Below are 26,061 nucleotides of genomic sequence, written 5' to 3' on the forward strand. Positions count from 1 at the left end.
CTCGGTGAAAAGGGATGAGGCCTCGGCTCGTGGCCACCTGAAGCGACAGTCGGCCTCTCCCGCGTCCCGCCGGCGCTGGCAGCCACCGTGCGCCCCGGGACCCTGCCGCAGCGCGCGGTCCCCTGGGCGGGGGAAGAAGCGGCGCCGGGACGGAAGCTTTTCCTGTAGGTGAAAGGTCAGAGGTGTCGCGGAAGACGCCGCGGAAGAAGCGACCAAACGCTGCCGAGCCTCTGGCGGACTCCGTACCGCAACCCGGCGCCCCGTTCTCTCTCGATGCCTCGCGTCCCCCACCCCTCGGCCTGTCCAGCCACTCTCCGTGCTTCCTGTCCCCGCTCGAGCAGCGCGCCAAGGCACTGCCAGGCAGGTCGGCCCTGCCAGCCAGAACATGCAGGCTGCGGGGGTGGGCTGGGGTCGAACCGTTGGCAGTTGGGATGAAAGGGACACCCGTGACCCCCGCGCCTCAGGGGCAGCCGCTTTTCTTCCCACCCGGCACTTCTTACCCGCGCCTCCGCCGCTCCGTCCTGGGCAGGGCGTAGACCCGAGTCCCGCTGCCGCTGCTGCAAGGGGGGACCCGGGAGGAGACAGGTTGGAGGGGGTGGAAATCGAGAAAGGGCGGGGGGGCGGGGGTATACTTTCTTGGTTTGTGTATTTGGAGGGGGTCAGAGTTCGTGACCCCTCCCTCTGCTCCGCGGTGCGCGCTCCCGCCCGCGTCTGCGCATGAGGGGCGTGCAGGAGAGGCGAGAGGAGGTCGTGACGTTCTCTGGGTGGGGACAAGAGGGAACGAGCCGTGGCGCTGAAAGTCGCCAGCCCCCTGTCGGTTAGGAGGGAAAGTGCCCGGCTAGAAGCTGAGCGTCCCTGTCAGCTACTTCCAGAAACCAGGTGTATTAGCATCGTGTTTGCCAAAAGTGGTCATTAAAGGAACTTTATTTTGTCGACGTTTCAAATTTAAATAATGAATAGCCCAATAGGTTTTAGGCAGTCGGTTTCTAATTTGTGGAAAACTGAGCTCTCGTATGGGCTCTCTTACCTTAGACTCTAAGTTTTATTAGACGATTAAGTCATCTGCATGTATTCCAATTAGATTTTTAAAATTCCCTTAAAATGTAATGACAAACTAAAGCATAACTTCTACTTGAAGCAAGGAAGGTTTTACTTACCAATTATAATGGAGATATAATGTCTAAAGAGAGCAAGAATATAATCACTAGAAAGTAAGCTCCACAAAGGCAGATTTTGTTTTGTTTGGTGGTGTATACCCAAGCACATAGGACAATGCTTGGTCAACAAATGATGGTCAAATGATGGTCCAATGATGGTCCAACAATGATGGTCCAATGATGGTCAACAAAGATTTGTTAAATGAAAAGGCAATGAACATTCTGACAGTGGCCACCCGCAGTAGCCAGGTAGGAGGTACGAAGAGCTGCCTTTGTAAAATAGTGTTTTAAACCACCTTTAAGAGAAGGGGCCCTGGCAGTTTCTGTCACATCTATCACTACAACTTTACGAAGGCAGGCTAGGATTCAGGGCAGAAACCCCAGTCAGAGGAAAGAGAGGTGCATGTGAGAACCAGACCATCACTTAGATCATTTCTCTCTGGAACAAGGCAGCTGGACACATTAAAAAAGGGCTTGCAACAATCCCTAACAAGTGGAAATATGCTTCCATCCTCTAAAAGACCATCTCTTCCTTGTAGCATCATTTGTTGTGTGAATACAGTTCTTAAGGCAGGGTTTCCCCACCTTTCCATTTCTAAGTCTTAAGTCCCAAAGGAGAAAGCTAAGAAGTATACTGTGGGTCAAATAGAAAAAAAATAATAATTTCAGACTATTTCTCTGTAACATGCATGCCAATAGTGATGCTTGGAAGTTACTCATTATCATCCAATTGATTCACTTAAGTCACAACAAGCTGACTTATTAAAATAGAAGTAGAAGCCATTTTGGGAATATCATTTGTGGGTGAAGAAAAGAGTTTCCCCTAATTATGCTTCAAGAAAACAGTTCAGTGATGCTCATCTTTAAGTCTATGACTCTAAATTTATGGTTTAGGGGAGCAGATGTAGCTCAGTGGTTGAGTGCCTGCTTCCCATGTACAAGGTCCTGGTTTCAATCCCCAGTACCTCTTAAAATAAATAAATAAAATGAAAGTATGGTTTAAAAGACATCACACCAGAAGTAGGTACAGTGAATTTATTTTGTATAAATATAATACATATTAACATTATTTACATTGCTAATTTTTTATTTATAAAGTATCTACCTCTATATGAACAATAAGATACAAACTATTACCACTTTAAAAAGTGTTTCTAGAAATCTTAAGTATTTTAAGATTGGGTTCTTACATGCTATGACCAACTCATAAAAGAGAAAGCTGTCCCCTTCACCCCCAACTCCTGGTCCAGACATAGGGTAATTTAGTATTGAGGCTTTTTGAAAATTTCCTACTATTTAATCCTATTAAAGCATTTATCTCTTTTCTTAAAGAGGGGGATAGATAAGATTTTCCTTTAGAACCTGGCATTAAAAGTGGCATAAGTCCAGAATATTTGTGTAATGAAGGCACATTACATTTTCCTTGAAGATCAGAAGAGATCCATAAGAAGCAATTTAACTCAGCAAATAAATACTCAGCAAAGAATGTCACTGCATGCAAGGCACTCTGCCAGGTGCTGTGGGGGAATCTTAAATGAACAAGGTACAACTGATGTTCTCAAGGTCAAAATGTGATAAGCACCATGAGCAAGGGGTGACTGGGTCTAGTCTGGAGGAATATGGGGTAGAGGACTAGAAACCACTGCCACAATGGAGGTGGCTAGGGTGGGTTGGGGTTAGGTGGAACGAATCATACCTGAGGAAAAGTTTAAGTGACAAGGGTAAGACATGGTTTGAAACAAATTGTAATGGACTTTGCTCTTTCATTCTGAAGCACTGGGAAGCCACAGAAGGTTATAAGAACAAGGAATGAAACTATGTAAGAGCTATGCTTTAGAGGAAGATTGTTCTGACAGTGTTTAAAATGATGCTTCACAAAAGAGGCATGAAAATTAGAAGGAAAGTTATAAAAATCATTGGGAAGAGGTAATAAGGACTTGAGCCAGGGCCTATGTAGGAACAATAGAAGGGCAATGAGAAGGAAAGGATACAAGGGCAATTGCAGAAAGTCTTATTGAGAGTTAGAGGTAGATTCCAGAACCTTGAATGGTATCTTTCCAATTAGAGAAGAAAATGAGAGAAACAGACTTGAATGGGCAGAAGGTGAGTTGAGTTTTAGTCATGTAAAGTTTAAAATGCTTGAGAAAAACTTATGTGTAGATATCCAAGAGGAAGTTGCAAATGTGACCTTGCAGGATGGATTAAGTAGGTTTAAGATCTGAGTTATAAGGAGGGCATTTTGGGGGTTGTGTCTGAGATGACAAGAATCCTGTCTTCTCTTTCTCCTATTCAGTTGGACAAATACTTTCTCGTAAAAGACCCAGCGTAGGTACTAAAGGAGAACCTGATAGAGTAGATATAGTAGCTTCCTATGGGAAATAGATTTACTTCTCGGGAAATCTTGGTGACTATATTTAACTAAAATGCTTTCAAACTTTTAAGAAACTTACTAGCACACTGGAAGCACACTCCAAGAAACATCAACATATGCTGTGTTGGCATTTTACACTTTAGCTAAATTAACCAAACTGCAGGTTTTCCCCATTTCTAGATATATTCTACCAATCACATATACTTCTGGTTAATAAAGTACAATTTTTTTTTTTAATTTCTTTTGCTCAAAACTATAAAGTTGTCTTCTTCTCCTAGTTGTTTCTTTTTAGGTTCATATGAATCAATTAAGTTTGGCCTGATGATCTCATTTAAAGAAATGCTACTAAATTCTCAAAGAATTAAGACTTTGATTGAAGAAGAGAGAATTGCATATCTTGGGTAGTCAGAGGAGGTGCTGGGTACATTAGCAAGCAAAGGAAAAGAAATTGGAAAAAGGTTCAGAAATGTGGAATGGTGCCAAAGAAAACCTTTCTCATTTTCCTAGACTCTGGTGGGTCCTTTACATCTAGAGCTGCCATAGCTAGAGGAGGAGCACTGGTTGGGACACTCACCATAAATGCCAGCCTTCCCCTAGTTCACCTAGTATCTCTTGCCTAAATTATCCTGAGTATCCTCTTAAACATAACTTTATAACTGCCTTTCTCTCTTCTTTTATGACTAAAATGAAATACTTGAAACAAGAGTTTGATGGAAGCACATGTATCAGTGTAATAAAGTATTTCTGGGATGTAAGTACTTTTTAGATTTCCTCCCCATTTACAGAATGCACCCAATGTCATTTTTCTCTAAAATGTTAGCTATCAAGAAGCTTTACAATAAAATGTATATAATTAGGTTCTTGATTGACACTGTATGAGCCAGATTAAATAATTAACTATTGATAAGCTTTAGTAAGTTATAAATGATTGGTAAGGGGTAAATGTGATATAATGCTATACCACATTTAAAACATCCTTGGGGGTGGGAAATAATCTAAGAATATCCTCAAAGGGCTACATTTTATATTTCTCAAAACCCTCCCATGGGGCTAAACTAATAGCAAGTAGATTCATATATGAGTTGCACATATAATTAAGAAGAATTACTAAAAGTTTGTACCAGGTTTCTTTTCTCTCACTGAGTTTAGACTTAGAACTGGTTCTTGATTCGGTCAGCTACTGGAAGCTGAAATTGCCTGGCTGATATTTTTTAGATTCTGAGATTTAAGCCAACTCTTATAGGCAAACAGATCAAAAGGGTGATAGCTCCAGAGGAGGCAAATAACTTGCCTTCTTGCTGAATGCTAGACCCACTGAAGTAAAAGGAAACACTTTATAAGGTATAACCTCGGTTTCTAAAAAGTATACACTGAAAACCATGGGATTTCAACATGGAAGCCTTATTTATGCTATCTTGATTAAAATAAATGAGCTGCAAAGAAAATTAGTTACTATGGCATTAAAGATTTAGGAGATAGCATACGAGGATTACAAAGCAAGGCTGCACTAATTTAAAATAATTCCATAGCAAGAAATAACTGAAAAACTTCAGCTACCAATTCTAGATCTAGTGGGGACCCTGGGGTTGCAGCAGACATTCAAAAGGCTTTAAAAAAGCCTCATGAATTCTCTTAGCTATCATAGTTATCACACTAAATTAGGAACTCCTTTACATAGAAGCAGAAAGAAAATTCTTACACCCTTTAATGAAATGTTCTGTGTGTAACCTTGCCTTTTTAAGGTAGTTTATATTTAGCTTAAACTCAGTCAATAAAGTGTATAAGTATCAGGAATGACTTTAATCATAGTGTTATTTTAAAATTTTCTGTTAATCAACAATTTTATGTACAATGTAGTTTCTATCTTAATAAGTGCACAGAATTATGAATATAAATCTTTCCTAATGAGGTGCACTGACAGGTATAGCAATAAAGGATTTCTTTTCATTATTAAGGAGGACATATCACAAAGTAGTGTAAAATTTCTTTTAAAATGAATACTGTACAGTTTCATTTAATACTGGCTTAGAATTTGTGCTTTTCTCATATGGTAATTCCAGTTATTTTTTAAGCACAATATTATAGGAAATGTAACATTCTTTTTAGGTACATTAATCCCAATACTGATTTGGGCTTAGAAACTCTTATAATAGCAAGGAACATTATGTAATAAAATGCTTGCCATATTTTGCTTTAAAAAATAATTTGTGTTGCACTGTTAGCTTTTAAAAAAGCGTAGACTTAAAAATAAAGCCCATCAAGCTGCTTTTTTATTGTTGTTCCTCTGCAAATGAAAACATCCTCATTCCTACTCATAGTTCAGTTAAAAAAAAATCAGTTCTGTCCCTTTGCTATAATTCCTTGATGAAGGAATATTAATTCTAATCAAAAGGGTATACAATAGTATACATACTTTAGATAACTAACTGGAATTCCACTTCACAGTCACTGAGGTAGAAATTGGTCATGTGGTTTTCTATTAAAAGATAGAAAAATTCATCTAAGTTTTTATATTCTTTCAAAGACATGCATTTTCTCATCAGCAATTTTATAATGATAATTTCAAAACCAAGCACCGCATGGAAATTTGCTCCTTGATATGTTTTTGTTTCTGTTTTACTTATGAAGACATACCACTATTGAGAAGGTACAAAGTAAGGTAGAGAAAACAGTGTAGACTGTGTCACAAACAATATACAGAAATAAAATACATTTTCTGTTCTCTAAAGAAAAGTTACTTTAGAATACAGTGTGAATCTCAGAAAATAATTCTGACCATTAAGTAGACATCAAAATTTTAATAAATAACATACATGGAAGAAAAAAACATTAAAAAATTACCTTATACCTAACAAAATAATTTCTTATATCTGATGAACAGTTTGGCTGGATTTATCTTGGCAGTGTTTCATTTTCATAAATGTTTTTGTACTACATTTACTCCATTCTGATGAAATTACACCTCTCTGGAATCATAGAAGGGATGAAACCAGTCTGCTACAATATTGTGCCTTCCTGAAATGCTTCTATCCACCTATTGATGAGAGAAATCTGTTAGATTTGTAAAATCTGATAACCACATATATGTGAAGACAATATAGATAACAGCTGGGCCTAACACCACATTTAAGATCTTTCCAACAGCAAACTAGAATTCTGTATATATGGAACTACTCTTTATTTAGTAAATTTGTTTACTACTGCTGGAAAAGCATGTCTTTTATTTCTGGGGGGAGCAAGAAAGGAGCCATTTCATGTAAAAGCTCTATGAAATACTGATGCTCCCACTTATTTGGAGCTTTTCAAGTGAATATATCAGCAAAGGCGTTTATATCAATTTCCTTTCTCTCTTTTACAGTACTCTGACTCAGTGCTTTTTAGTCCTGGACCTAAGGGAACCTGGCACCTAGTTCACTCCCAGTTGATCAAAACTTTGTATGCAATATAAAAGTGTCTCAAAGTTTCATAGAATTCTTTCCAAAATTCTTTAGTTTGTCTCAAAGCGGCAATTATTCAAAAGACACTTGGGGGTGGTCTCTTTGTACCTCCTTAGTTGAAGAATTGCTTCTTTAAAAAATAGGACATTTTCATATTCTGAAAGTTATGTTCAATGCAGAAAGTTTATAAAATGTTAACATTTTGATATGTATTCTAGGATTTACTACTTTATGTTCCCCCATCCCTCGGATGTGTACATTAAAAAAAAAAAAGGTATCGATTTGAGTTTACTAAAGTCCTAGTAACTATATCTGAAATCACTCAAGTTAATAAGTTAATTAGTAACACCAGTCTGAAAACATATTCAGCGTAAATTTCAGGGGCAGTATTTTCAAAAATTTTAAGCAAAAATGGCAAATGCAAATGTACGCTATAGGCTATGGTTGGTGGTAATAATCTAATATTACTGTAATAGATGTTCCATCATGGTGTGGTGTGTTGATGAAGGGGTATTGTATGGAATTCTGAAAATGTGCATGATTGTTTTCTAAGTTCACAACTTTTGTAATAAAAATATATTAAAAAACAAATAATAATGGGGTGGGTCGGGGGAAAAGTACACCAAATGTGGGATATGGACTATGGTTAATAGTAATATTTTGAAGATATTCTTTAATGATTTGTAATGGATGTTTCACAGCAATGGTGGGTGCTGCTGGTGGGGTGATGTATGGGATCCCTGGATGATACTGGGCATGTTTGTTTTGTTAAGTTTGTAACTTTTACTATACAACTTATTGTTTGTGTATGTTCATATATGAGTAATGTATGTCAATAAAATTTTTTTTAAAAAGTAAATTCAGGGAAAAAATGGCATCTAAATTATGCCATGATAAAAAAAAGGCTTACAGAGCCTAAAGAAGGCAGGTAGAGCCCAAGCACAGATCGTTCCTGGGTCCAGGATTTGTTCCATGAGCAGGACAGAGCTCATGTAAGCCCAGAGCCCAGACCACCACTGTCCACCTGAGAAGATCTGGATTCCTGAGGTTCTCTCTTGCTTTGATGATTTGAGACATTTATGGTTTAGTTTGAGGTATTTTTTTAAAAACATAGTTTCTGATCAACTGTTCACTTCAGTTGAAGTGTTACTTTGTCAGAATTTTTATTCCTTTGTGTGACATGCTGGATTCCCATGGATATAGATGATCATTTTTGTTTTCTAAGTATTACCTAACTTTACCTAAACTATATCATAATAAGCTATTTTTGCATTACCAGTTGGAAGAAAAAAACCTTAAAGCCCAAATTTTCCATTAAAATTAATACATTTTAATATTTTCATGTGCAAAAAATAACCCACATGATATTAATAATCTCAAAGAGAAACTTAGAATTTAGCCTTGATCATTTCTAAATGAGGAGTAAGCTGATTTTTTTTTTACCCAACTACATTAATTTCTGTCTTGTCAACTTATAAGCAAAGAGATGATCTATATTTGAAAGAAATAATTTATCAATTTAATGATGAATACAGATGAAAATTAAGTGGGAAATAATGTGTAACAGATTCTAACGGCAATTACATTTTGTCTGGGTGATTTTTACTTGAGAAAAAAGTTAAGTGACATAATTGAAAAATATTCTTAAGTGTATCAGAAGGGAATTATTTGGAGGAACAACTATATACTTCTAGATATCATAACTTAGACTTTAAAAAACAACTGGAAACTGCCTTAAGAAACTTTAAGCCTTGCCTAATGAAAGCATTCCTTTTTTCTTTCATGCAAAATAAAAACTTGGCACATTTAAGCCCATGTACACCTCTTACTGAAAACAAAAATGGTATTTTGTGAGACCCAAATAAAAATCCAGTGAAAGAGAGGTGAACTGAACTGTTTTGTTCAGAAAGGACCTCAATCTCACAGAGATATGTATGTCTGTATTAACAACCATGACAATATTCTCATTAGAATTTTGAAGAAAGAGTTTCAGACTTTACCATCTAAAATGTTCATTTCCCCCTACACAGTCATTGGTAACAGCATGAGATCTTTTAATGTGTTTGACCTTTTTCACAAAGAAGTTACCATGCAGCTGTTTAAACTCCTGCTGTTTCATGGCACAATTGAATCACTGGATTGCCAAAGTCTTGGAATGTTTCAAGGGAAGATTCTTACCCTCATTGAAGGAGAGGTCAAATACTTCAGCTTCCCTTCCTTTCAATAGAGCAGCATCATGCTGCTCCCACTGAGGTCATGTGTGGACAAAATACTTTGGACAGGGCTACTTATTTTCTTCTTCCCTCTGCCTCCAGAAAAATATTCCAGACACCAGCCTTGTCTTTAAAACAATTCTTAAGAGTTTGAATAATCTATTATCTTTTTAAATTTGAATCCCTGATTTAAACTGAGTTGTACCCTTGCATTAAAGTAAATCATTTAAAAATCTATTATGTTTAAAGTAACAACTTGAAATCTCATGTATAAAAGAAAGGTGTTTTGAATTACTTACTTCTGAGCTGAGTGAGCATCGTCGGCTTTGAATACATAAAATAACATGTTTTTGTGCACTAATTGAAATACTTTAGACTCTGAATTTTCATCTTTGACTTGAGTGACTGTGAATCCTAATAAAGGTTGACTCTCCAAAGCTGCCACATCCTAATTTAAAAGTACATAAAATGGAGATGGGTTTTTACATTGGGACAAAATTCAGATTTGAGAACTCTTGATCTATACAGCCCTAATTTGATTTCATATACACATATATAGAAGAATTCTAAAAACATATTCATTATTCATTTATACAACAATATTTATTGAGCCATCCTCTCCCCATCTACACCTTGTACCAAGCACTGTGCTACAGTTTTCAACATGTTCACATCCATTGAATTTCACATTATTTCTCACTATAACCCCTGGAGATAGGTAGCTATATTACCTTCATTTTATGGATGCAGAAAACATAGCTCAGAAAGGAAAGTAATTTACCCTAGGTCACTTTAAGGAAGGGGTTCTTAACCAGGGGTCTAAGGACTCAAAGATTTCAGGAGGTCTGTGAGCTTACTGAAAATTCAAAAAAACATTCTTGTGGGGTTGTGTTGCTGTGGGTGTGATATATTTATTAAATAATACACAGTATAGTACGGACTTAGTATGATTTGTATTTTGATGTAGTGTGGTCTGAGAGCAGTGGACAACTGCCTGCAAAAAGGTTGGTAAGGATGACGGAGATGGTTTTATGATGCCATGGGGTAACTCGAATTTCTAAATGTTTGCTGAAAATTTGAACAGATGTTGAACAGTGTTATATTATCAGGTATTGAAATTATGGGAAAGTTGTAAAATATAATTTTGAATAATCCTAAAATTTAATTTAGAGACATGGCTATGTTGAATGTCATAAACTATCTGCTGCTACATTCTGAGGAGGAGTCCATGGTGTTCACCTGACTGGCAAAAGGGTCTGTGGAAGGAAAAGTTAAAAAATCCCAGCATTAAGGAAAAGCTTGGACCCTAGAAACAGTGGTTTTCACAGGATGTTGGAACACAGAGTGATCAGAGAGGGAGAAAGGGATAGAATGAGAGTGAACAGCCAGAAATTACTCATAAGAGCCCCCCCAACCCCCAAAACTATTTTATCTATATTGAAGCATGATCAATACAATCTGGGGATGGTCAAGGGAGTGTCATTCAAGAGAGACTAACAGAAAGGATAAAGACCTCTACCGTTAGTGCAGTAGTATTCACATGACACCAAAAATACTTACATTTTAATACTATGGAAAATCCCTAACACATTTTCATAAGAATTTTCTAGGTATGAAGCAAGAATATTGTCCATATTAAAAATGACAGCAAAAAATCTCCCCCCCCAAAAAAAAAGCCAAAGCAAAAAACTAAAAACTCAAAAAATGGATTTTAAAAATTGTTCTGTAATATTTTAAATTAACAGTTCACATTACGAAACAAAACCCCAAAATTACTTGTCTTTAAATTTCAGATCTTACCTCACTTGCTGCATATGTATATAGCACTTTATTTTTTATGACAAACCACAAATGTTTCCAAGGTTTTTTATTGCCCTTTGATCTGTACAAGTAGCCACTCATAGAAGAATCCTCTGTGTTTGCTGACACCTAGATAAGAAAGCCCCATAGTTTAATGGCTTTCAGACAAAAAATTTAAAATATCAAAAAATACATTTGACCATTAGGTACTAAAAGTACTCATAACAATATAATGTTTTAGAATGAAACTGAATATTTTCAAAGTCTGCTTCTGGATTGAATACTGCTATTATTAGGAGCATACAAACACCTTCCTTTTAGGGGCAATTTGAGAATTTTACCTGGTTTAACTGTGCTTACATGTGTGTTTGAATTTTCTTTGTGGGTTTTCTGGGTTGGCAAGAGAAGAAAATGAAATAATTCCAAAGGTCAAAATAAATTTTTAAAGCTGTATTTTGGGGCTATATATTGTCCATTTGGGGTATTAGGGAAAATTATTTAAACCTTTAACTCTATTCCTGAGATATTTTTTCACACTTCTAAAACTATACCAAAAGAATAATTCATAGAAAATTCTATTATTAATGGAAGTGATTTTAAGGATTATTTGGTCCCCAAATTTGGGCTGGAAGAAAAGAGGCCTACTTTTGTTTCCTAAAAGGAATTTCTGAAAGCTCTAGGAAAGAATCTTGCCTCTTCCCGTTTCCAGAGACTGCAGTTTTCCTCAGCTCACAGCCCCTTCTTCCATCTTCAAAGCCAGCAATATCCAGCTGGGTCCCCCTCAAACTGCCACCTCTCTAGTTCTCACTTCCAGTTCCCTCTGCCACTTTTGAGGATCCTTGTGATTACACTGGGTCCGCCCACACAATCCAGGATAATCTTCCCATCTGGAGGTCAGCTAATTAACAACCCTAATTCTCCTCTGCCGAGTAACCTGATTGCAGGATCTGAGGATGAGGACACAGACATTTTTGGGGAACCATTATTCTACCCACCACAAATACCTGATATTTATTGAATGTTTATTCAGTCAGGAAATATACTAAGCATTTGTGTGGATTATCTCATTTTTCTTTCACAACAAAGGCAGGAGCTGTTATTATCCCCACTTCACAGATGAGGAATCTGAGGTACAAACATAATGGCTCAGTAACTTGTTTACTGTTACAGTTAGAAGCAGCAGACTGAGCCTCAGCAGTCTGCAGCAGCAGGGCTCATTACCACCCTGTCCTGCTTGCCGTCCCTTCACTCTCTGTGCTCCAGCTATACCAGCCTTCCTTTACCTACCTACCCATCTTGGTGCTTTTCACAAACTGTTCCTTCTACCCCACTCGCCTCTGCTAACTCCTACTCATCCTCAATTCAAGCATTACCAACTTCTTCAGGGAAACCTTCCCTGATCCTTCCAGACTAGGTCAAATCCCTGTTCTTTGTCTTTATTTATCACAATAAATAAATAATATATCCATTCAGGTGTTTCATATATATATCTCCCTAGTCTGTACGGTCCACGCAAGACTTTATACATGCGAAGCAGGCACTCAACCACTGACTTACACTGACTCCATTGTCCCCCCCAAGATGGCTCCCTCATCTCATCTATTTGCTCATTGTGCTTTTTTCCCCCCTTGTTTTTGCTTGTTGTTTAGACTCATTGTCTGATCATTGCTTTTTGTTGTTACTTGTTGTCTGTTGTTTTTTGCCCTTGAGGAAGCACCGGCAACCCAACCCAGAACCTCCCATGTGGGAGGTGGGTTCTCAACTTCTTGAGCCACATCCACTCCCTGCTTATTTTTTTCATTGTCTGCTCATTGTTTTTGCTCCATGTTTGCTCGTTGTTTGTCTGTCTCCTTCAGAAGGCACCTGAACTGAACCCAGGACCTCCCACATGGAAGGTGGGCACTCAGCTGCTTGAGCCACAGCCGCTCCCTCCCCTCTTTAAAAAAAAAAAAAATATATATATATATATACATATATATATAAAATTGTTATTAGAGAAGTTGTGAGTTTACAAAATAATCATGCATAACGTGCAGAATTCCTATACATCACCCCTTGACCAACACTAAATGACAGGTTCATGTTTCTTTCCCCAGTCTAACACAAAGGAATAAAGAAATGACTCTTAAGCTTTAGTATGCACTGGAATTGCCTGAGAAGTTTGTTAAAGTTTCTGATTCTGTAGACCTTGGATGGGGCCCAAGAATGTGCCTTTCTAACAAGTTCTCAGGTGATGCTGATGCTTCTTGGTCTGGAGCCAAGTTTTGAGTGGAGGGAAAGCAGATGTGGCTCAAGCAGTTGGGCACCTGCCTACTACATGGGAGGTCTGGGTTCAATTCCTGGTACCTCCTAAAGAAGACAAGCAAGACAGTGAACTGACAGGCTGATGCGGCAAGCTGACGCAACAAGATGATACAACAAGGAGACACAATGAGAGACAAAGCCAGCAGGGAAAAGAGGTGGCTCAAGCGATTGGGCACCTCCCTCCTGTATGGGAGGTCCCGGGTTCAGTTCCCAGTGCCTCCTGAAAAGAGAAAATGAGCAGACACAGCACTCAGTGAACAGATACAGAGAGAGAGTGCACACAGGGCGGGGCGCGTCGAAACAAATAAAATTTAAAAATGTTTAAAAACCTTGTGGTCATATAAAAATAAAAAGAGAGAGAGAACCAGTGGAGTACAGGAAGAAATGTCTGCAGTCAGGAAATAAGACCTAAAAGGAAAAGCTTGTTTGTGTGGGTACGTGGAAAGGTATATGAAATTGGACTGGAGTTAGGTTGAATCTAGTAGAGACTGTAAAGAGTTTTGTAACAATGCTGTGGAGTTTATAGACTGAAGAGGGCACAAATGGTAAAATTTATATTTAGAAACTATGACATCAGCCAGAGTACAGAGGTGAAAAATTACATAGAAATGAGAACTGTAAGTTCTGAATCTAGATACAGATTCAGGAAATGAGTGATGATAGGGATAGTTCAAAGGTACCATGAGATTGACTATAAATCACTTTACACTATTTCCTTTTTTAAAAAAATTTTATTTCCACCCCCCCGTTGTCTGCTCTCGTGTCCATTCATTGTGTGTTCTTCTTTGTCTGCTTGCATTCTTGGCAGCACTGGGAGTCTGTGTCTCTTTTTTGTTGCATCATCTCTCCATGTGTGCAGCGCCACTCCTGGGTGGCTGTGCTTTTTTCGAGTGGGGCTGCTCTCCTTGCAGGGTGCACTCCTTGTACGTGGGGCTCCCCTACACAGGGAACACCCCTGCGTGGCATGGCACTCATTTGTGTGTGGCAGCACTGTGCATGGGCCAGCTCACCACACGGGCCAGGAGGCCCTGATTTGAACCCTGTACCTCCTATATGGTAGGTGGACGCTGTTATCAGTTGAGCTACATCTACTTCCCACTTTACACTATTTCAATTGCCGTGATGGAATATACTCTTACTTTAAATAAGAAACACGACCATGGTCAGATTTTAAGAATTGTTTGCTTCCAGCTTCTGTGATAGAACACCCCCAATGTAACTAAACTAGGAATCAAAGTTAACATTTTTACTCTGCTGGCCACAAAACTAGCACAAATGGAACTAATCAATAAACCAATCAAAATGGGAATGGCTAGAAAGGAAGTGCTGTCTGCTCTCTGAGGAATTACTATATCAATGATGCCTGTAGATTATGCCACTGGCAGGTTTAACTGCACAGGCTATTATTACTTAAAAAATTTTTTTTTTCTTTTAATTTAAGAGTAAAGACAACCTCCTATCAGCGACACCAGCTCTACATAACCAACCAAAGCCAACAAACCATGCAGATCAGTAAATGCTAACAAAATGGCCACAACATTCTATAGATTTCTTCCCTCTGGCAAGTAGCCTCATCAAAGGTACTTTTTAAAAATTCATGCATGTACAAGTTAGCTTGACTTTATATCATTGCTATAAAATGTTCTCCAAACTTTTAGACAGCTATTTTCTAAATTACTTAGGTCATAAGGGAGACCAGGCAAGATTGTGAATCAGCCATGTCCATCACCATTATTAAATTTCAGAGCTTAATAGTAGTGGGAAATGACATCTTCCTTTAGAAAAAACAAACAGTACATTACGTGAGTATGAATAATTCAGCCTCTATCAGCTTGGAAGTTTAATGGACATACTGACCTCTTTGAGAGCAGCTGGGATTTTTTTCTGTTTCCTCCCTGATGGAATACTATGTAAGACTGTTGATAAGGCACTTGAAGGAGATTTGTGATTTCCGGGAGAGCTGATCTTAGGGGAGTGTTGGAGATCTAAAAAAAAGCAGGTACACTTTTATAGCCAATGGTAAGCATTCTGCAATTCAATTTAATTCAAATCAATAAACACTATTGCATAAAATATCCTTAAAAGGATACTCAAGAAACTGATAACACTGATGGCCTCCGGGAAAGGAAAATGGATATCTGGGAGTTGAGTGGAAGACATTTCACTGTCTTTTCTTTTAAGTATTTTTTAAAAAAGAATTTATTTTTAATTGTGATAAAATATACATAACATAAAAATCATTTTAACCATTTTAAGTGGACAATTCGATTTTATGTAACTTTCACCACAATTTATTAGGACTATTTTCATCATCTCAAACCAAAACTCATTCTCCTTCAGTATAATTTCCCATTTCCTCTCCTACTATCACCCTTGGTAACCCCTATTCTGATTTCTTTCTCTATGAATTGACTTACTGTAAGTATTTCATATGAGAGAAACCATACAATATTTGTCTTTCAGTGTCTGGCTTATTTCACTCAACATAGTGACTTTAAGATTCCTCCAAGTTGTAGCATCCACGAGCACTTCACTTCATTTTTTGGCTGAATAATATTCCATTTTACGGATATACCACATTTTCTTTATCCATTCATCTTTTAATGAACATTTGGGTTACTGCCCCCTTTTGACTACTGTAAATAATGCTGTGATGAACACAGCTAGCTGTCCAAGTCCCTGTTTTCAATTCTATGTTTGAATTGGTATATATCAATTCTATTGGGTCTATACGTGGAAGTGTAATTTTACGTTTAATTTTCTGAGGAACTACCAAACTGTTTTCCATAGTAGCTATACCATTTTACACTCCTACCAACAATGTATGAGGAATTCTCTGCATCTCACAAACTTGTGTTTAGTTAAAAAAAAAAAAAGCTATCCTAGTAGATGTGAAGTGGTATCTCATTGTAGATTTAATTTGTATTTCTTTAATGGCTAATGATATTCAGAATCTTTTTGTATACTTATTGGCTATTTGAATATCATCTTGGGAGAAATGTTTATTAAATCCTTAGCTGACTTTTTAATTGGCTCATCTTTCTGTTGTTGAGTTGTAGGATTTCTTTATATATTCTGGATATTAAATCCTTATCAGATGTATAGTTGCCAAATATTTTCTCCCATTCTGTAGGTTGTCTTTTCACTTTCTGATAATGGCTTTTGATGGACAAATGTTTTTAATTTTGATGAAGCCCATTTTATTTTTTCTTTTCTTTGCAAAATCTAAAAATGCATTGCAATTACTCCATTACTGCCTGTTTTTTTTTAATTTAGTTGCTTTTTGTAGTGTACCATTTGTTGTTTTTGTTTTTTTTCTTGTAGCATACCATTTTTATTCCATTTTTCTTTCCTTTTATCAGTATTTTTTAGCTATTTTCTTAGTGGCTACCTTTGTAATTACAAGTAACATCTTAAATTATTAATAACCTAGTTCAAAAAACTTAAAAAATAAAAAATAAAAAAATAAACTAGTTCAACTAGTTCTAACCTAGTTTCAGTAGTATATAAACTCTCCATTTCCATATATCTCCTTCCCTCCCCTTTATATTGTTATTGTCAAAGATTACGTCTATAAACTTTATGCCCGTGAACATCGATTTAAAATATTACACATTTGCCTATTAAGTCATATGGCGGGGGAGAGAATCAGTTAGCAACCAAAAGTGCAATCATATAGTATTTTATATTTATGTATGTGTCCCCATACATAATCAATGTTCATTATTTCTTCTTATGGCTTTGAGTTGCTCTCTAGTCCTTTATTTCAGCCTGAAGGACTACCTTTAGCATTTCTTGTAGGGCAGGTCTTCTAAATGAATTCTTTCAGCTTTAACTGTAGAGGCTTTATATCTTCAAATACATATGACAAGTTACCTCTCTCTTGCTGCTTCCATAACGATGCTCTGACTATGGATTTTGAAAATTTTCCTGTAATGTGTTTTGGTGTAGGTTTCTTAGATTCTATCCTGCTTGGAGTTTATTGTGATTCCTGGATGTGTATATACATGTCTTTCCTCAGATTTGGAAAGATTTTGGCCATTATATCTTTAAATACTTCTCCCCCTTTATCTCTCTCTTGTCCTTCTGGGACTCCAATGATGCATATCTTGATAAGCATGATGGTGTCCCATAGGGCCCTCAGACAGTTTTCATTTTTCCTCATTATTTTTGCTTTCTGCTGCTCACACTAGATAGTATCAATTATCTTGACTTCAAGTTCACTGATTCTTTCTTCTGCCTGTTCTAATGAGTTTTTCATATCAATTACTGTACTTCCCAGCGCTAGAATTTTTGTTCAGTTTTTTATAAGTTCTATCTCCTTATTTTTGTCTGACAACATTTTTCTCATTTCCTTTAGTTCTTTGTATATGGAGTCCTTTAGCTCACTGAACATGATTTAAAGTCTTTGACTAGGGCAGTGGATGTTGCTCAAGTAGTTGGGTGTCTGCCCACCACACAGAAGGTCCCTGGTTCGGTTCATGGTGCCTCCTAAAGAAGACAAGCAAGACAGCAAGCTGACATGACAGCTGGAGCGGCGAGCTGACTCAACAAACTGATGCAACGAGGAGACACAATGAAAGACACAACAAGCAGGGAGTGGACGTGGCTCAAGTGATTGTGCACCTCCCTTCCACATAAGAAGTCCTGGGTTCAGTTCCTGGTGCCTCCTAAAAGAAGAGGAGACACAGAGACCACACAGCGAATAGACACAGAGAGCAGACAGTAAGCACAAACATTGGGAGGGAAGGGAGAAATAAACAAATAAATCTTTAAAAGAAAGTCTTTGACTGATAGTTCTAATATGTGAGCTTCCTCAGTATGGTTTCTGGCAAATGCTTTTTTTTTTCCTTGTAAATGGGTGTTCAGGCGTCTTTGTATGTTTTGTAATATTTTGTTGATAACTAGACATTTTGAGTATTACGCTGTTATAACTCTGGAAATCTGGTTCTCCCAATCATCTGGGATTGCTAGGGCTTTTTGTTGTTTTGCTTTGCTTTGTTTAGTTGTTGTTAAAGGCTGGAGCCAACAATTTGTGATCTTTCAAAACTACTTTTGTTCCCACTCAAGGAATAGAGAGAGAGAGAGAGACAGAGAAAGGTGCTGCTTCTTTAAGATTCCTCTTTTGCTTTTGTCTGTGGGAGACTGGAACAATGGCCACCCTCAGAGCCAGTTCCTCAGTGACATGAAGTAGCTAATCCAAAGCAGTGATCAGTAACTAGACCACACACACCAGATTTTAGAGCACTAGGACCTTACAGCCCATCCTGGCACCAGCAAGCTATACCAGGAGCCTGGGCTACAGTCCCCACTGCTCCCTGCCATGCAGTTGGTGAATGGCAGATGGTAGTTGCTGAACAGAGGTTGAAATTCACTGATATTTACTGCATTTTACTGCAATTTACCAGTGTTTTACTAGACTCCAGAATTTCAAATTAGTTGATTCAGTTCCTGCCAGCAGTTCAATAGTTGTTCTGGTGGAAGGACTGATTCCTGGAGCTTCCTACTCCCCCATTTTCCCACAATCCTTCCCCTATACTTTCATGTTTTTGAAAGTTAAACCATGTGAAGGGATTACTCTTTTGTGCCTTTAGAATTTGGAAATATATAAAGTACCAGCACAAAAAGATAAAAACAAAACCAAAAAAACTCTCCCCCTACTGACTTTTTTAAAAAGTCCTAACAACATTGTTTAGACTTCAACATCCCACTCACATCATTAGATAGAACTAGACAGATGATCAACAAGGAAACAGAACTTGAACAATATGATACACGAGTTAAACCTATACAGAACACTACATCCAAACTCAGCAGGTTATACATTCTTCTCAAGTGCCCATGGATCTTTCTCCAGGAAAGACCACATGTTAGGGCACAATGCAGCTCTCAATGAATAAAAAAGATTGAAATTATACAAAGCATCTTCTCAGATCATAATGGAATGAAACTGGAAATCAATAATAGACAAGAAAAAAGTAAATTTGCAAATGTGTGGAGGCTGAACAACACACTCCTAAATAATCACTGTGTCAAAGAAGAAACTGCAAATGAAATCACTAAATATACTGAGATGAATGAACATGAGAATTAAGTTATCAAAACTTAAGGGATACAGTGAAGGCAGTCTTGAGAGGGAAATTTATAGCCCTAAATGAGCTAAACTCAAAGATTTAACAACTAGACAAAGTAGAAAAAGAACAGCAAACCAATCCCAAAGCAATCAGAATGAAAGAAATAATAAAGATTAGAACATAAATAAATAAAATTGAGAATAAGAAAATAGAGAAAATCAACAAAACCAAAAGCTGGTTCTTTGAGAAGATCAATAAAATTTACAAACCCCTAGGTAGACTAACAAAGGAAAAAAGAGAGAAGATGCAAATAAATACAATATTATGAGAAACTCTTTGCCAAATCTACTTCCCTACCCATCAAATCTTTGTACCTAGTCAGATCTTGTTCTATGTGCTTTTTAAAGATTTGTCCTAGATTAAGAAATTAATGTAGTTTAATCACAACTAATTTACTTTCTAGGTTAAGTAATATGAAGAGGTGATCATTTTTCTTTGAAACTTACAAGTATGATCTGCATATACATGATTTTGAGAATAAAAGAGTATGTTAACTTGAATATATAAATATATTCTAAATAAAGGCAAAAACTCCACCCTTGTTAGTATCTAGAATCTAGACCAAATAGTAGTATTACAATTAACAAAGTTCTAGACAAGGGGCTAAGAAGCTAAGAGGACACGTAAGGAAACAATGATTCTGACTGAAGGTTCAGGGAAGGCTGGGAAGAGACTATGATGTTTTTTTTTGGGACTTGGAGTTATCCTGAATGATGTTGCAGGGACAGATGCAGGACATTATATATCCTGTCATAACCCACTGAATGGACTGGGGGAGAGTGTAAATTACAATGTAAACTATAATCCATGTGGTGCAGCAGTGCTCCAAAATGTATTCACAAATGCAATGAATATGCCACAATGATGAAAGAGGTTGTTGATGTGGGAGGAGTGGGGTGGGGTGGGGTGTGGGGTATATGGGAACCTCTTACAATTTTTAATATAACATTTTGTGTGATCTACGTATCTTTAAAAAATAAATTTAAAAATCAATTGCCAAAAAGAATATATATTTATGTTGACTATTAACACATAAAGGGAGGAAGAACACTCTAGGCAGAGAAGTGTGAAATTATATCATGTATTTGGAGAATAATGAGGCTGAAAAAACAGGTTGGATCTAAGGAAACTTGACTGTTGTTTTGGCAGTGGGAAATCAAAGGCTTTTTATGCAGGCAGTGACATGAACAGTTTGAAGATTTATAAAAATAAATCTAGTAGCAACCAAGTGGAGAGATTTTCAAAAGGAAAACCAGTTAAGAAATTATTACAGTAGTACATTAGGGTTAAGAGAGAAATCAAGACAAAGACATTTTCAGAGACAAATCTTACAAGATTTACTGACCAAAATGGTGTGGGCAATGAGGGAGAAGTATTCAAAGATGAATTTTGGATGTTTGCAGCTTATACCATATATCCAGACAGCAAAAGTTAATGATGGATGTGTTTTCTAAGAAAATGCATACAGATAATAACAAACAAACTGATCTATAAGTGTATGGATTTTGAAATAGCACGTTGTCTCATTTTATTCACACAAGTATGAGCAATTTGCTGTTAAAAAGCTACTCTCCATGGAAACAGAGGATAATCTTTTTATATAACTTTAGATCCTATTGGTTTCAGGACTTTAGTTAAAAATCACTTCTCAAAATATAGACTTGAACAGTCCTGCTATTCACTGTAAGTATAGAGATGGACCAGAGTCCTGCAAATAATGAGGTAGCAGATATGATATATCATTTTGTATTTGGTCAAAATGCTGCATATTCACATGCACAATAAAATCTCACTAAACCAATCCAAGGGTCTACCATTAGGCTAACAAAGTGCCACCTATTATATTTCACAAAAAATTGCTTTACAGTTAAGAATGATTTATAATCAGCACACTGTTGTGTGGAACTAGAAACCTTGAAATCACTTGAAAGTTAAAGTTACCTTTCAACTGTTTTCAGCACACTATAGTCACATTTCTACAATTAGTTTTTTTAAGAAAAATTTTTTTCACAAACTAGAACTAAACTTCATTCCAATCTCTCTTGGAATTACAAAAAAATATGGGTTAAGAAAGCTTAATACTAACTTTTAGACAAGTATCACCAGTCATATCATTAATATGCCTAAAATGATTCATTTAGAAGGTTGTTTGAAAGCATCTAGGGAATAAAGGAATTTTTTAAAAAAACTTTTACTGATGTATTACCTAATTTCTGCAGTTCATGGAAGCAAAGTTCACATACTCTTGCTGGTTGATTTTTCAGGTAATCTAAACCATACTTATTTGATGAACAAGCTTGACATACAATCTGAAAACACAATGGAATTATTTCAGTTAGAATAACCTTTGTATCCAAACCATAAGCAATGTTGTAATTTATAGCACTATCTACTTTTCAAAACTTTTCACAGCCATTGAATCCCACTTAATCTCCATAGCAACTCAATTGAGGTTAGGCATGTAGCAAAATAATACATAGAACTATACTTGAAAGATAAGTAGACCACAGATTAGTGCTGAGTGTTTACTAAATAATATACTTTAGTGAGTCATTGCAAAATGCATTGAACAGTGCCTAGCATGCAAGTCCTGTGTTAAGTGCATTTATCGTCAGTCATCATCTTCATTATATTTGTAATGACCGCCTCTGCTGCTCCTCTACCTAGCATATGTCTCTGTACCAAATGTTCTCTATACTAGACTTTGTTTAATCTTTAAAATAACTCTGATGTAGTTGTCACTATGATTATTTTACTTATGAAGTCATAAAGGCTTAGAAACATTAGTGATAACTTCAACACTGAAAGTTCCCCCTACTAAATACTTGATCATCTACATAAATGCAGTTTGATTAATGATGGAGAAATATGGGAGTATATTTAATTATTAATTTTTAAAAAATGATAATTGCCTATTACTGGCATTCTAAAGTAACTTGGGGAGGTAAGAGGAGAGGATCCCTAACAAGATTTCCTCTCTAAATGTATTTATAGAAAACACTATCCATGATCCAGTATCTTTTTTTTTTTTTTTTTACTTCAATGTTTTTGAGGGGGAATCTGCTAGCTCACTGGAGATATTAGAAATCAGAAGGGAGATGACTGTTATCCTCTCCAACCTTTCCACAGGCCCGGCAATGGTGTCGTCTCCAGGTCAAAGTAAATTCACTTGTGCAGATCATACACATTGTGGCTCTGGTATCAGGAATCCAGATGGGTGCCTTGGATCCTAGAGGACTGACTTCCTCTTTCTTTTCTGAGTCTGCCTGCAGAAGAAGAAAAATTTCTGATTACCTCCGTGCACAGTCCCTGATTTATCATATTCTCAGGATACAAAGATAAGTTGCATTCTAAAAATTCTCTAATGCAAAATTAACTTAAAAATATGCTTGTGGTAATGGGATGACAGCTGATTATTTTCTTCCTTTAACTATACTTCTGTGAAACACGTCTTACTTTGTTCCCCTTGAGAAAAGTTTCTTTAAGGTAAAAACTGTTTGAAATGCACTGGGAAAAAAAAAAGGAGGAACAGGAAAGAAAATACAATACCTCATCAAGACTCCTACTAGGACAGAATGTGATTTTTTTCTTGGCATATTCTTCTATTGACCTGGAAATGGCTTCTAGCCATTCATCTCTTTCTGTGGCAGAACTGTTGGGGGCAAAAGAAGGTTCCATCAACCGTATGTCGGCTTCTTTTCTTTGCTTTTTCTTACTACTTTTCCTTCTGTCATGGCAACAGATACCACTACCAATAACAGTCATAGACAGCAACTCTGAGGTTTATGTACACCAATAATCACAGTGTATGTTAGATAAACAATGGCATTTTAGCAATACAGTGATTTTTTTCCTTTAAAAGTAGTGTTCTACAGCAAATGGCTTTTGAAGTCTCTCCTAAATTTTAAGTATTTTAGTTTAGTTTAAGGGATAGTCATACAATTAATAACTATGATTATTATAAACCAAGGAGTTTCCTGAACATAATTGTAGAATTTAAAAATATTCCAAGGAATCAAGTTTTATATCCAGGTTTACAGCACAGAATACTAAATATTTTTAATTATTAAATATTACTAAGATTTTCTGGAAACAACAGTGGGGTAAAGAGGAACATAGGTTTGTTATAAAAAAATAGATGTTGAAGGAATAGTTAATAAAAAGGGAAAGAGCCTGCAGCTCATCCCACCAACCTTTCTGGTCCAACCCCAAGTTCATCAGGTGCTATCTCTGATTGAAATCTAGATGGGAATGGGTCAGATGGGTGGCATTCTTGTTCTGCTTTTTCCTGCAGTCATGCCCTCCCCCACACCAAAAACTCTGCCATACCTCTGAATCAACTCCAGTATCAGTATACTGATGTTGCCATTTAAATTTCATTTTGCATACTCAAAACTGAGACATATTTTAGCTTTTATATATATAAATATTAAAATGTGTGTTTGTGTACACAGAGAAAGCGAGAGATTAATAATTTAAAATTCCATTATAGTAAAATCCATCATAATGGTTCTGTGATTGTATAAGAAAATTTCTGTATTTTTAACACATCTTAGAAATGATCTGATATCTTCAACTTGTTTTAAAACACTTGAAAAACAGGAAAATTTTGCAGTATTATCTTGATAACTCTTTTTTTAGATATAAAAAATTTATTTAGACAAGATATATAAGAAATGCATAGCAGTGGTTGCCTTGGGGGGATCTGACAGCTTCAGGTGAAAGGAGACTTTCAGGTCATCCTTTGGTTTACTTTTTTTTTTCCTTAAAGGTTTATTTATTTATTTCTCTCCCCTTCCCCCCCAGCCCTTCGCCCTGGTTGTCTGTTCTGTGTCTGTTTGCTATGTCGTCTTCTTTGTCTGCTTGTGTTGTTGTCAGCGGCACGGGAATCTGTGTTTCTTTTTGTTGAGTCATCTTGTGTCAGCTCTCCGTGTGGGCGGCACCATTCCTGGGCAGGCTGCACTTTCTTTCGTGCTGGGCGGCTCTCCTTATGGGGTGCACTCCTTGGACGTGGGGCTCCCCTACGCGGGGGCACTCTTGCGTGGTACGGTGCTCCTTGCGCGCATCAGCACTGTGCACGGGCCAGCTCCACACAGGTCAAGGAGGCCTGGGGTTTGAACCACGGACCTCCCATGTGGTAGACGGACGACCTAACCACTGGACCAAGTCCGCCTCCTGGGGTCATCCTTTTGCAGTATTTTTTGCCATCTGAATATTTCATTTCATTTTATTATCATGAATTTTTAATTCCTCTGATGGCTCAGCGTGGCCTTCAGGATAAAGTCCAAATGCCCTCCAGCTGCCCCTGCCGCTTCTTTGGCCTCGTCTCTCCCTCTCCCTGCCCTACCACTCAAGGCTGCAGCTCACGGATCGACTTCTACGTCCACACTTGCCCAGGGTGCTCTCTGGCCTCCTGCCTTTGCCCACCCCTCCCTCGGTTGAGAATTTTCTTCTTGGCACTAACCCCTTCTTCCCCAATCCCTTTCTACTTAGGAGACCCCTCCTCCTCACCAAAACCTAAGTAAGTGTTACAGCACCAGGCACCTCCCTGGCTGCACTGTCACTGCTCCCCATCTGTGACCGCCAAGAGGGCTGGGGAGCCGGTTGTCTGGTGCTCTTGGGAACCCCCTTACCTTGCACAGGAGTTGAGGCTCAGTTTGACCTGATAAATGTTACCCCTTGGCCACTTGGCTGAGGTGTTCTGAAGAGTAAATCAGTAACTTCTGCAATGAACCCCCAGCACAGGGTCTGGTGTATGGTGGGCCCAGTATAATTTCTCTACCACGTGGCAGAGAAAGTGGAAATGGGAGGGGTAATTGTGAGAGACAGATGCCCAGGAGTGTACCTGGTATACACTAGGTACTCAAACATATTTAAAAAGAATAGTGGTTCTCCTTACTGGGAGATGGGATTACTTGGAACTTACTACAATTTTGCAGACTCTTGGGCCCAATCCTAGAGATTCTGAAGGGCCTGAGAGGTTGCCTTTTTAAGAAACACCTCACAGTGGGCAAAGAACAAACCATTTGTAAATTTTAAGCAGTTACTGTATGGCAGGTAAGGCTAGTCTCCATTCTAGGGATAGAAAAGGGAACAAGTCAAGTCTGTGGGGAAGCAGATTTGCCTCAACTGATAGAGCATCTGCCTACCATATGCAAGGTCCAGGGTTCAAACCCAGGGCCTCCTGACCTATGTGGTGAGCTGGCCCACGTGCAGTGCTGTTGCGTGCAAGGAGTGCCGTGCCATGCAGGGGTGTCCCCTGTGTAGGGAGCCCCACGCACAAGGAGTGTGCCCTGCAAGGAGAGCCACCCCATGCAAAAAAAGCACAGCCTGCCCAGGAGTAGTGCCACACACAGAGAGAGCTGATGCAGCAAAATGACACAACATTTTTTGTCGTGCCATTGATAAGAATGCAAGCGGACACAGACAACATGAAGCAAATGGACACAGAGAGCAGACAATGGGGAGGATGAGAAAAAAATAAATCTTAAAAATGAAAGTCTGTGCCCTCATCTCATGGAGCTTACAGGCTAGTGGGAGTAGAAGAAACCAAGTCTATCAATAACTATGGAGAGCCAGTGACAGTATTATAAGACAGTAAAGCTGGCAGTGGCCTTGGGGGCAGGATGGTCTCCCTCTGCTGTC

At 37.8% G+C, this 26,061-nt stretch overlaps 2 protein-coding genes and 1 long non-coding RNA gene across 7 annotated transcripts in view; 1 reads left to right on the top strand and 2 right to left on the bottom strand.

Annotated features, from left to right (window-relative positions):
• NR2C1 (nuclear receptor subfamily 2 group C member 1) overlaps positions 1 to 750 on the bottom strand; it is a 72,600-nt gene extending 71,850 nt beyond the window's left edge. The window contains exon 1 of one of the 2 annotated variants that reach the window (XM_071219007.1): positions 501 to 750. The gene's annotated coding sequence lies outside the window, so the exon portion shown is untranslated. The remainder of the gene's footprint in view (positions 1 to 500) is intronic. The other variant, XM_071219009.1, reaches the window with a different exon arrangement.
• Positions 179 to 25,901, top strand: LOC131280633 (uncharacterized). Its single transcript, XR_009188303.2, has 4 exons — positions 179 to 364; positions 14,724 to 14,862; positions 17,643 to 18,007; positions 22,546 to 25,901. It is a non-coding gene; the product is annotated as an uncharacterized lncRNA (long non-coding RNA).
• Positions 2,179 to 26,061, bottom strand: part of FGD6 (FYVE, RhoGEF and PH domain containing 6) — a 160,166-nt gene continuing 136,283 nt past the window's right edge. The window contains exons 15-21 of one of the 4 annotated variants that reach the window (XM_004465758.4): positions 22,966 to 23,068; positions 22,536 to 22,682; positions 21,623 to 21,725; positions 15,140 to 15,267; positions 10,979 to 11,107; positions 9,478 to 9,626; positions 2,179 to 6,562 (exon numbers count right to left, since the gene is read on the bottom strand). In XM_004465758.4, coding sequence (XP_004465815.1) covers positions 6,526 to 6,562; positions 9,478 to 9,626; positions 10,979 to 11,107; positions 15,140 to 15,267; positions 21,623 to 21,725; positions 22,536 to 22,682; positions 22,966 to 23,068 — 796 coding nt within the window. In that variant the 3' untranslated portion in view covers positions 2,179 to 6,525. Of the gene's footprint in view, positions 6,563 to 9,477; positions 9,627 to 10,974; positions 11,108 to 15,139; positions 15,268 to 21,622; positions 21,726 to 22,535; positions 22,683 to 22,965; positions 23,069 to 26,061 lie in introns of those variants that run through there. The other 3 variants (XM_004465757.4, XR_009188302.2, XM_071219006.1) reach the window with 3 other exon arrangements.

The sequence above is a fragment of the Dasypus novemcinctus genome, chromosome 12 (genome assembly GCF_030445035.2).
Source record: "Dasypus novemcinctus isolate mDasNov1 chromosome 12, mDasNov1.1.hap2, whole genome shotgun sequence".
Classification (NCBI taxonomy): domain Eukaryota; kingdom Metazoa; phylum Chordata; class Mammalia; order Cingulata; family Dasypodidae; genus Dasypus; species Dasypus novemcinctus.